General features: G+C 37.4%; 1 protein-coding gene across 4 annotated transcripts in view; it reads right to left on the reverse strand.

The window, feature by feature from the left end:
* The window catches only part of LOC127425319 (adhesion G protein-coupled receptor B2-like), a 327159-nt gene that overhangs the window by 7199 nt on the left and 307050 nt on the right, over nucleotides 1-12910 (reverse strand). Inside the window, exon 32 of one of the 4 annotated variants that reach the window (XM_051671164.1) lies at nucleotides 5418-5469. The exons of the other annotated variants lie outside the window; for them this stretch is intronic. Within the exon in view, the coding sequence (XP_051527124.1) occupies nucleotides 5465-5469 (5 nt within the window). The 3' untranslated portion in view covers nucleotides 5418-5464. The remainder of the gene's footprint in view (nucleotides 1-5417; nucleotides 5470-12910) is intronic. 4 annotated transcript variants of the gene reach the window in all.

Here is a 12910-nt window from a genome sequence, read left to right on the forward strand (position 1 = left end):
GTGTGGGTGGTGTTGCCTGTTACCATGGAAACATACATATAAGCACACTCTCACACACACACACAATAATCGCATACATGTACATTATTTTCAAGCAAAGAGCAAAACGTTAAGTCCAATTTGTCCCACATGGTCTATTAATCGGGCAAGTATGCTGCCTCTGACTCTCATTCACAGCCTAAAAAAATATAAAAGAGCTTGTAGGTTAATGTGGATAAGTTTCCATCCACAAGGAGGCGATAGCAGCCTGATTATAATTCACTAAATGTAACAGGCTGACACATGGCAAAATGGATACAAAAAGCATAATCTGGCAGACAATTTACATTCTAAACACTGAAGAAGGAACATTTCGCTGAGCAGAAGTGTTGTTTAAGCCGAAGAGATGCCCAACTTTATTCCTAAGAGAATGCTAACTCGATTGTGCTGCTTTTGTGTATTTACTTTTCCCTCCATCTCTCTTTCCCTTTCGCTTTGCTCCCAACAACCCTCCTTCACTTCCTCTCGCTCTCTCCATCTCTCCTTGTCAGGCCTTTTCTACTTACACTCAAAGAATTCTTTTCACCTCCCGTAGATGAAATGCTCCATCGCTTTTCCCTCTGTTGCAATAAAAATGAGGGTAGAGAGAGAGAGAGAGAGAAAGAAAGAAAAGGGGGGATCACAGTCACTGACACGTTTTGGGGTAGAGTGACGTTTACATTTTTCTGTTACTTTGATGGAGGAGAGTGCAGATTCAATCTCGGAGGCTTGCGCACTCCATACCCCCATCTTTCATTTGCGAAAAAAACAAAAAAACAAAAAAACAGACAGACAAGCTACACAACTACAGTGCTATACTCAGTATGACAGTAGAGGTGACTGCTCACTTCAGCATGTATGAACCACATTGGACATGTCTATATTGAAACACTACAGAAGAGGAAGAGGCAAGGTTAGCATCACTCGCTTCTTCAACGACATGGATGGGGTAGTAGTATTCCATGTTGTTAAGAGTACAACATAGGAAATGGAGACATAAGCTCTTGTGCAAAACCTAGAGAGCTGTCTTGTTGTCTTCTGCCTACATAGGCAGCTGCCTGGAAAGGCAGCATCCTAACCTCTGCTGGAAAGGCCAGCTCATGCCATTCAGTTTCAAAATGTGAAAGAATGTGAAAGTGGATATTTATAGTACAAAAGGACTTAAATATAGAAATTTTTCATACTTCTCACAGAAGACATAGTTTAAACCACTGGAGTCTCATGGGTTACTGTTATGTGGCCTTTATCTGATTTTTGGAGCTTCAACGTTCTGGTCACCATTCACTTGCATTGAAAGGACCTACAGAGCTGAGATATTCTTCTATAAATCTTTGTTTGTGTTCAGCAGAAGAAAGAAAGTCATATGCATCTGGGAAGCCATGAGGGTGTGTAAATGATGAGACCATTTTCATTTTTGGGTGAACTTTCCCTTTAATGTCATCCATGAAAAAATTAACTGCAATCCAGTGAAGCATTGCGAATAACGTAATCAAATAAAAAAACAACGGAAATATATATACAGTTGTGCTCAAAAGTTTGCATACCCTTGGAGAATTGGTAATATATGTACCATTTTTAAAGAAAACATGAGTGAGCAGGCAAAACACATTTCTTTTATTTCTTATGGGATTCATATTCAACTGTAGGTTATAACAGAATGGCACAATCATAAAATAAAACATGGCAACAAAGAAAAAAATGAAATGACCCCTGTTCAAAAGTCTGCATACCCTTAGTTCTTAATACTGTGTATTGCCCCCTTTAGCATCAATGACAGCGTGCAGTCTTTTGTAATAGTTGTCTATGAGGCCCCAAATTCTTGCAGGTGGTATAGCTGCCCATTCGTCTTGGCAAAATGCCTCCAGGTCATGCAAAGTCTTTGGTCGTCTTGCATGAACCGCACGTTTGAGATCGCCCCAGAGTGGCTCGACAATATTAAGGTCAGGAGACTGTGATGGCCACTCCAGAACCTTCACCTTTTTCTGCTCTAACCACTGGAGGGTCAATTTGGCCTACTGCTTAGGGTCATTGTCGTGCTGGAAAGTCCAAGAGCATCCCATGCGCAGCTTTCGTGCAGAAGAATGCAAATTGTCTGCCAGTATTTTCTGATAACATGCTGCATTCATCTTGCCAACAATTTTCACAAGATTCCCCGTGCCTTTAGAGCTCACACACCTCCAAAACATCTGTGAGCCACCACCATGCTTCACAGTGGGGATGGTATTCTTTTCACTATAGGCCTTGTTGACCCCTCTCCAAACATGGCGCTTATGTTTGTGACCATAAAGCTCTATTTTGGTCTCGTCACTCCAAATTACAGTGTGCCAGAAGCTGTGAGGCGTGTCAAAGTGTTGTCGGGCATATTGTAACCGGGCTTTTTTGTGGCATTGGCGCAGTAAAGGCTTCTTTCTTCTGGCAACTCGACCATGCAGTTCATTTTTGTTCAAGTATCGTCGTATTGTGCTCCTTGAAACAACCACACAGTATTTTTCAAGAGCAGCCTGTATTTCTCCTGAGGTTACCTGTGGGTTTTTCTTTGTATCCTGAACAATTCTTCTGGCAGTTGTGGCTGAAATCTTTCTTGGTCTACCTGACCTTGGCTTGGTATCAAGAGATCCCTGAATTTTCCACTTCTTAATAAGTGATTGAACAGTACTGACTGGCATTTTCAAGGCTTTGGATATCTTTTTATATCCTTTTCCATCTTTATAAAGTAACATTACCTTGTTACGCAGGTCTTTTGACAGTTCTTTTCTGCTCCCCATGGCTCAGTATCTAGCCTGCTCAGTGCATCCACGTGAGAGCTAACAAACTCATTGACTACATATACACAGACACTAACTGCAATTTAAAAAGCCACAGGTGTGGGAAATTAGCCTTTAATTGCCATTTAAACCTGTGTGTGTCACCTTGTGTGTCTGTAACAAGGCCAAACATTCAAGGGTATGTAAACTTTTGATCAGGGCCATTTGGGTGATTTCTGTTATCATTATGATTTAAAAAGGAGCCAAAAAACTATGTGATAATAAATGGCTTCATATGATTGATCACTATCCTTAAATAAAAGACAGCTGTTTTTTTTTTTTTTTTTTTTTTTGCATGATCAGTCATATTTTCAAAATCAATGCCAAAATTTCACAATTTCTGCCAGGTTATGCAAACTTTTGAGCACAACTGTATATATATATATATATATATATATATATATATATATACTTTGTGAGTAATTCCCCTATGGAATTTTTACTTCCTAAACCAGACAGTTGCGCTCTATTGATAACAATACCAACAAAGTTTGATGCTTGAATGTTGCTTGAAGTTATTATTATTATTATTTTATCCCTTTTCTCCCAATTTGGAATGCCCAATTCCCACTACTTAGTAGGTCCTCGTGGTGGCGCGGTTACTCACCTCAATCCGGGTGGCGGAGTACAAGTCTCAGTTGCCTCCGCTTCTGAGACCATCAATCCGCGCATCTTATCACGTGGCTCGTTGTGCATGATAACGCGGAGACTCCGCATGTGGAGGCTCATGCTACTCTCCGCGATCCATGCACAACTTACCACGTGCCCCACTGAGAGCGAGAACCACTAATCGCGACCACGAGGAGGTTACCCCATGTGACTCTATCCTCCTTAGCAACCAGCAAATTTGGTTGCTTAGGAGACCTGGCTGGAGTCACTCAGCACACCCTGGATTTGAACTCGCGACACCAGGGGTGGTAGTCAGCGTCAATACTCGCTGAGCTACCCAGGCCCCCCAAATGTTGATAAGTTAAGAACACTGTACTCTAGTAGGCATAACATTAGTAAAATACACAGCACACACAAATATTGGGTAAAATAGTCCATGTTGAACTATTTTTGTCTATATTTTTCATTATTGAATGGAATTAATAATCAAAACTTTTCTAGCTTTGTCCACCATCTTGGATGATTTTTCTTTCCCACAGAGCTCATTGCAGTGTATTCTTGAATTGCCAACACCTCGAAGGATACAAGCGAATCCGCTTTGTATTTCTGCCAAAACTAGGTACCTTAGAAGGCAGCATAATGTTGTACCTATACTTAATAGAACAGCCTTCACATCAGAAGCCTACCTATGATGCATTATATGCTGTCTAGATAGGCATCTCACTAGATTTTGCAACAGAGCAATTTTGTCTCCACAAATCCAGTACCAATACTTAAATATTATGAATGGTCATAGATGTATTTTAACACACATCCTCTTCCCTTCCTCCCGGTATGGAAAGTGGTGATGGGTAGAAGTGACATCAGCAAGAACACATATGACCTGTCTGTCTGCACTACACTAGAGTGCTCTGATGAGGTATTTGAAAATGAAAGTGCTGTTATTTGAATCACTCCTTTCATTTTCCTGATCCTGTCCTGCATATCATTTAGTCATCACTATCTCTTCTTCACTCGAACATTTTATTTTTATTTTTTTTCCATTCTCTAGTCTTCTCTCTGCCCACTAAAAACTGTTATCACCATATAAAAGCTCAGCAGTCTATCTACTGCAGGGGTCTCTAAACTTTTTCAGGCTTTTCAAGGACCCCATAGTGGATACAGCAACAGACCAGGGACGCACTGTTACCTATTGTATAAAATTGTATGTTGCATTTTAAGCTTGGCTTATAAAAAACTTGCAAATAGTACCAAATTAATGTATTTTCATACATTTGTTATTATGCATACATTGCAATAATAATAATAATAATAATTATTATTATTATTATTATTATTATTATTATTGATGTACTGTACAGAGTCATATACGTACTTGTACATTACATTTTACTTGTGGAAGGCACAATGGGACATTTAGCTGAACTTTAGCTTCTTAACTGTAACTTTAGTTGAAGTTAACTATGTTGTATTTTTGTTTAACGCATTTTTTAATTTTTCAACAAAAAATAGTTTGAGATCAAACAATAATTGGTGTACCCCATGCAGTACCACCACAGCCCCCTAAGGGTCAATGTTTCCCTTGTTCTACAGTGTTAACAACTGTGTCGCTCCTCGGCACAAACTGCTATAACTTCCAAGATACTCTGTGGAACTGCAAGCTTGTAACTGGCCATGTGTAGAGTGCAAGTTAGGCACAGCACAAGTTGTGACCACAACCTATAGTCTGTATCCACCATACAAATGAGAAACAACTGAAGCACAGGTCAGAGATGAAGTTGGCTTCAGCACAATGAGACAAAAGAGAGATGCGACATAAGCGTCTACAGCAGAAGCACAGCGGGAGAGAACAGGTTTAGGTAATGTGGGAGTTCTGTACTGGTCTAGAGGTTTCTATGGAGACTATAGGGTGAAAAGGATGAAGACATATTGCCTAGGTGTGCTGCAGTTCAGACACATCACTCTCCTGGTGAGTTTTTACTTTACCTTTTTTCTTTTTGCTGCCCTTGGGACTGCTGACTGCTTGGCTACAGTCAAACTATGACAGAAAACATGTAGTTTCAAACCAAATAAAGACAAAGACATACAGTGCATTATAACAAAAAATGCAGCAACGATAAACAAAATAATAAGCATGAAAATACAGAACAAAAAGACAAAAAAAGAGGTTGAATATAATTGATTAACTAAATCATGCAGGTATGCAACAACAAACAGCAAGCAGGAAAGAACAGCAGGGCATCTGTTAGAGATGAGTGTATTCATTGGTTATATTGCTGGACAATAAAGAGATGTCAGTGAGCTTTGGGGTCCCCAAACAAAATATAATACAGTAAAAGGCCAGAACTGCAGCATAATGGAAATATTAGACCTTTTATTTCAACAGCATCTGCACTCAAAGGAGAGACAAGGGAGGGTTGTAAAACAGGGTGAGTTGTAATGCCATCAGTTTAACTGATTAGAATGAGATGCATTACAGTGTTTGCAGAACAAAAAACAATTTGAGGTAACAAAGTAAAATTTCACACATGGTTTATGATTTGATTTGCAATCAAGTAAATGGATGCTAAATGACAGAACCGGTATCATCTGAATCACCAGGTTGTTTAAAGGGATAGTTCACCCAAAAATGAAAATTCTGTCATCATTTACTCACCCCCACGTTGTTACAAACCCACATAACTTTCTTTTGGGACAATAGAGATGTTAGGCCTATTTTTAGTCTTAGTCACCATTCACTTTCTTCTGCATCTGCATCTTTTTTCTGCATAATGTTTCTATACAACACTGAAAAAATAAAAAAATAAAAATTGGAGTGGAGTTTACTTTGCACAAATCCAGATAATGATAACAATCAACAGATTTTTTGTAGAAAATGAACTTCAGGCTACACAAAACAAGAAGTTATCAAATGTAACAACAAAATTAACAATAAAATCAACTTGCAAACAGTGACACCATGCAAGCTCATTGATTATTCAAGCCGACTGGATGCTGGGAATACCAGCTTTGAAAAGTTAAGTAAAATGTAGTATTTTATTTACCTGTGAATTTTATTCAAATTAGCAAATAAATATGACAAGGTTTTATCCTTTAGGACTGATGCACGATTACGCATTGTAAAGACCACAAACAAGCATAAATAATATTTATTTATAAGGTTGAGTATTAATTTTTATATGTTTGAATTGAGTACAAATGTAAAATGTACTTAATATTTTCAAGTTCATGCTTAAGCACACTTGAGATAGAGTACATGATGACAGAATTTCCATATTTGGATTAACTATCCATTTAATTTGATACAGGTGCATCTCAATAAATTAGAATGTCGTGGAAAAGTTCATTTATTTCAGTAATTCAACTCAAATTGTGAAACTCGTGTATTAAATAAATTCAATGCACACAGACTGAAGTAGTTTAAGTCTTTAGTTCTTTTAATTGTGATGATTTTGGCTCACATTTAACAAAAACCCACCAATTCACTATCTCAAAAAATTAGAATACATCATAAGACCAATAAAAAAAATATTTTTAGTGAATTGTTGGCCTTCTGGAAAGTATGTTCATTTACTGTATATGTACTCAATACTTGGTAGGGGCTCCTTTTGCTTTAATTACTGCCTCAATTCGGCGTGGCATGGAGGTGATCAGTTTGTGGCACTGCCGAGGTGGTATGGAAGCCCAGGTTTCTTTGACAGTGGCCTTCAGCTCATCTGCATTTTTTGGTCTCTTGTTTCTCATTTTCCTCTTGACAATACCCCATAGATTCTCTATGGGGTTCAGGTCTGGTGAGTTTGCTGACCAGTCAAGCACACCAACACCATGGTCATTTAACCAACTTTTGGTGCTTTTGGCAGTGTGGGCAGGTGCCAAATCCTGCTGGAAAATGAAATCAGCATCTTTAAAAAGCTGGTCAGCAGAAGGAAGCATGAAATGCTCCAAAATGTCTAGGTAAACGGGTGCAGTGACTTTGGTTTTTAAAAAACACAATGGACCAACACCAGCAGATGACATTGCAACCCAAATCATCACAGACTGTGGAAACTTAACACTGGACTTCAAGCAACTTGGGCTATGAGCTTCTCCACCCTTCCTCCAGACTCTAGGACCATAGTTTCCAAATGAAATACAAAACTTGCTCTCATCTGAAAAGAGGACTTTGGACCACTGGCAACAGTCCAGTTCTTCTTCTCCTTAGCCCAGGTAAGATGCCTCTGACGTTGTCTGTGGTTCAGGAGTGGCTTAACAAGAGGAATACGACAACTGTAGCCAAATTCCTTGACATGTCTGTGTGTGGTGGCTCTTGATGCCTTGACCCCGGCCTCAGTCCATTCCTTGTGAAGTTCACCCAAATTCTTGAATCGATTTTGCTTGACAATCCTCATAAGGCTGCGGTTCTCTCGGTTGGTTGTGCATCTTTTTCTTCCACACTTTTTCCTTCCACTCAACTTTCTGTTAACATGCTTGGATACAGCACTCTGTGAACAGCCAGCTTCTTTGGCAATGAATGTTTGTGGCTTACCCTCCTTGTGAAGGGTGTCAATGATTGTCTTCTGGACAACTATCAGATCAGCAGTCTTCCCCATGATTGTGTAGCCTAGTGAACCAAACTGAGAGACCATTTTGAAGGCTCAGGAAACCTTTGCAGGTGTTTTGAGTTGATTAGCTGATTGGCATGTCACCATATTCTAATTTTTTGAGATAGTGAATTGGTGGGTTTTTGTTAAATGTGAGCCAAAATCATCACAGTTAAAAGAACCAAAGACTTAAACTACTTCAGTCTGTGTGCATTGAATTTATTTAATACACGAGTTTCACAATTTGAGTTGAATTACTGAAATAAATGAACTTTTCCACGACATTCTAATTTATTGAGATGCACCTGTATATACCTATTTTATACCTGTCAATACTTTACACAGTTTAGGGGTAAGTAGAATTTTTTAATACTTTAATTTGTAGCAGATAAACATGGCACAATTTTTATCAAAGTATGACACACATAGCGCTAATAACCTCTGATTTACAGACATTGAAACAAAACACTCCCTCGTCTCCCCTATGTTACAGTACTAAGTATTATGAGTGGATAAGCACAATATATGTTGATATAGGGTCACCTTTACTGCTTACATGTTCTCTTAGACCTCTGTTGACTTCATTATACTATTGTACATTATTTAAAAAGGCTAATTATTTATGAGGCTAAAAGCCTTATCTGGTCTCTCTGCCATTGTAACTGGTAGTCACTGCAGTTATATTATGTCTGTTTGGCTAATCCGTAATCTATTCTACTCAGTCCAGTGTTAAAAGGAATCCTACTCCTAACTGTCAGAAACATTACTGTTATCTTCCTATTACATGATCCAACACTGAGCTGAGCTACAATGCAGCCAGAACAGAGCCCTACATGGAAAAATTAGCAGACTTGACATATCTCACTACGCCTTAATTGGCACAGACTACAAATGAGCATTATGCTGTGTGTGTGTGTGTGTGTGTGTGTGTGTGTGTGTGTATGTGTGGGCGGGTTTGGGTCATTTACGAGGACTTTTTTTTTTAGGTTACAAACTGATAAATCACAAGGGTATTATGCTATAAATGTGTGTTATGAGGACATTTATAGTGTCCCCATAATTGAAATCACTTAAAAACATACTTTTTTTTTTTTTATGTAAAAATGCAGAAAGTTTTTTGTGAGGGTTAGGTTTAGGGGTAGGGTTAGTGGATAGAATCTATAGTTCGTACAGTATAAAAATCATTATGTCTATGGAGAGTCCTCATAAAGATGGCCGCACCAACATGTGTATGTGTGTGTGTGTGTGAAGGGGTAAAAAAGTCCAATCCCACCTTTAAGCCTCTTCATTAAGCTGTCTGATGTTGAATCTGCCTCAACTTCGGTCAACACAGATTCAAGTAAGGAAATATAATTGAGTGGCTAATTTGTGTGGACAAAAATGCAAACACTGCAAAGTGGTTAGGATATAATTTTAAACTTTCTAACGTAATGTAATGTAATGTAAACTAACCTAACATAACCCTTACACTAACCCTATTTTTGGGTGAACTATCCCTTTTATGCTTTAGAGGTCCCCTTCAGAAAATCCAACAAATAATCCAAATGAAAATCCAACAAACTATTATGAGAACAGGTCAGATGAGAGTGAATGTTAGGAAAAGCATACATCTGCTACTCTTCCCCTGACTGTAGCAGATTGTTTAGAACACCTGAACTTCACATTTGCGAGGATGACTAGAGGTCTAACCAAGCATGCTAGGAATAGGTAAACACTCGCTGATGTGCGTTAAGTCAGACATTCAGTAATAATCACTCAAACATACACAAAAATAGTTTTTCCATGCTGTGTGACCAACGATCAGAGTTAAACCACGACAATTACAGTGTTAGATTCATGATATCACTCTTCCACTGATACTGTACTTTACATCATCGGTGCTATCCACCCCTTTTCTGAACGCGGAAGTGTTCCACGATTCAACTGTTTTCACTTTCTGGTATCCAGTGTTTTCACTCGCATCGGCATATATTCTTAGTGGGTAATGTGATGTTTAAGGTTTTACATTTGTAAAAATTGTCAAAAAAATCATGCCAATACTTCACAGAGTACAGATGACTGTTTTTTATAGATAACGCCTCACCTGAGTGTGTAGATGACACGAAGCAATGTTCAGAGATTAGTTACATTGATTACATTAATTATTTTGAGTTGCTATGTCAGCCAACAATGGCACAAGTTGAGCCTGAAATTAATTTTTACAACAGGTAACACTTAAATGGTTGCTGTTCTCCTCTGGATCGCTCATTTTGGCCGTTTTCACTTGGCGTCTCGAGACCAGAAATACAAAACAGGCAATTAGAATTATCATGGCAGTGCCAAGTGGTTGGTCAGGAAAACTGTGGATAGTGTTTCAAAGAGATAAGCCTTTCCCTTTTAATGAGCCATTTACACTAAAAAGCCATATTGTTTGATTAGTACCAGTTGATTAGTGTCACACAATGTAATCATGCTTTGGATTAAGCTTTCTAATTGTAAATGAAGACCTTTAACACCTAGGCATTAAGTAGCAGATTACTTAATTAGACGGGAAGGATATGCATTTTTTGCTGCAATGTGCAGTGACCATCATTTTAAAAAGAGGCAAGCAATGTTGTCCAGATTTAAAATGAGTACATAGTGGAAGGGGCAGAGTTATCTGGCTGCTGCTGGTCTGACAAAACAGTTGTAAATAATGAAGAATGTAGCAGCTGGCGAAACTTCAGTGGATAAAGCACCTTACAAATGTGAGTTAAATGCTTTACCATCACCCCACACTGTGTGAATATGTACATATGTTGTTTAAGATACAAGTGTTGAACTGAGGTTGGCTAACGTGCTAAAGCTAGCGGCAGCACATCACGTGCACTTGAAACGTCTCTTCCGTCAGCTGTTAAACGGTGAATGCTTCCGTGTAGTACAAATCTTTTAAATGAGTAACTGTTACTAATTTTATTTTAATGTTATTACTTTTTAAGTACATTATAAGGTTATGCTTATTTCTAATATATTATGTAGAATACATAAATTATGGCCCTGTAACAAGTCATTGTGTAAGGAGACATGGGAGGTGCTGAGTGTATGTCTTGTGTGTAAAAATGAAGAAATATAGACATTATTTTGAATTTGTTTAGCAGAAAATTGTTTTAGAAAGTAACTTAAGTGAAGTAGTTATTAATGTGATTACTTTTTCAATGAAGTAATTAGTAAAGTAATCTGAAAATATTAATTAGAGAAAATATTAATAATTGTGGATTACTATTTTTAAGTAACTTACCCAACACTGTTAAAAACAACATCTTAATTTATCAAAGATGCAACAAAAAAATAAAAATAAAAAAAATAATCAAATTAAATAAAAAATGACGTAGAAGAAACACACCAAAATGTGTTTAATAGAGCAAGCTTGTTGTTTTTATAAAACAGCAGCAAAAGCATTATGATAAAATACACCAATGTTTCATTAAAAATTGCATTCATTACTAACAATTATTAGAATAAACAATTCTTTCACAAAATAATCTTGTTTATTACCCTAACTGTAGGTCGTTTGCAGTTGCCAATCAACGTAGCAACTTGGCACATTAATATAGAATGTGCGGTCACAGATGTGCATTTACAGTCATTGTACAATGGCTTTGAACACGGCACATCAGAATTTAGAGTCGTATTAATCTTTTTTATAAGAATAATATATGTTACCATTTTATAATAACAGAATTATGTCCCAATCAGAACAATTACAAACATAACAAGGAAAGAATAATAAGATTAAATTACATAAAAACAAAAACAACAAAAATACTACTAATGAAGCTTGCATTACTACTTCCCTGCATGTGTTCATGATGTTTACCCTCTGCATACAACAGTAATAGGCTGTGGTTGTCAAGAGCAGAAGTTTTCAGTTAATCCATATTTCAGAAGCCAGACTGTTGCCTGCCTTTGCACTTGAGTTCCCTGCTGAGTTCATTTGTAGGATCTCCATTAGCATGGCTAGATTGAACACAGGGTACCAGTCCTTCATCCATTTGGGACCATATGGGAGGCCTCCGCTAAAGCTATCAGCCTAGCCAGCATCCTCACTTAGAGGTTAACTGCCTTTCAAACTGCATCAAGCTCCATTCTCACTAACACAAGCAATTTAGGCGACTGCAAGTGACTAAGATGGCTCCACTGTCCCCACAGTAAGACAAAGAGATAAAGTGAACCCATGGTAAGAGCAAGAGATTGAAGTGAGAGTGTGTGTGAGAGAAATAGATAGAGAAAGATGATTAGAAGGAATGGCCGATGTCTGAATGGAGCCATTTTGGATGTGTTGGAGACCCCACTAAGCTCACAGTTCTCACCAGTTGTTAGAATGATCAAATGGCATGAAAGAAAAATCTAGAATAAGATAGGAGGTGGAAAATGGCTTAGATTTTCCCTAATGCACACTCATCTCTTCACTGGCCCGCACACACAATGGAAGTCCATATGCCTGAACACTGGCCAAACATACTTCTAATATCATCAATATCACCCTGTTGCTGTAAGATTATGTGCTTACTTACCGTATACCAGTCACGTTATGTTCCATTATACAGATTTATGGCCACAGTCTGATTTAGTGGTGAAAATATATATATTTTTATAATTCATAAATAATAATAATAATAATAATAATAATATATATATATATATATATATATATATATATATATATATATATATATATATATATATATATATATATATATATATATATATATATATATATATATATATATATATATACTAAATCAGTATTTTTGTCTTGTTGTCCAGAAAAAATGTAAATAAAATACAAATCTAAACATCATTAAAACTAGATACATTTACTTGAGAAGCAAATTTGTGTACGGTTACAACAAGACTAATTTTGAGAGAATATAGCTTGAA

Source organism: Myxocyprinus asiaticus, chromosome 34, assembly GCF_019703515.2.
Source record: "Myxocyprinus asiaticus isolate MX2 ecotype Aquarium Trade chromosome 34, UBuf_Myxa_2, whole genome shotgun sequence".
Lineage (NCBI taxonomy): Eukaryota > Metazoa > Chordata > Actinopteri > Cypriniformes > Catostomidae > Myxocyprinus > Myxocyprinus asiaticus.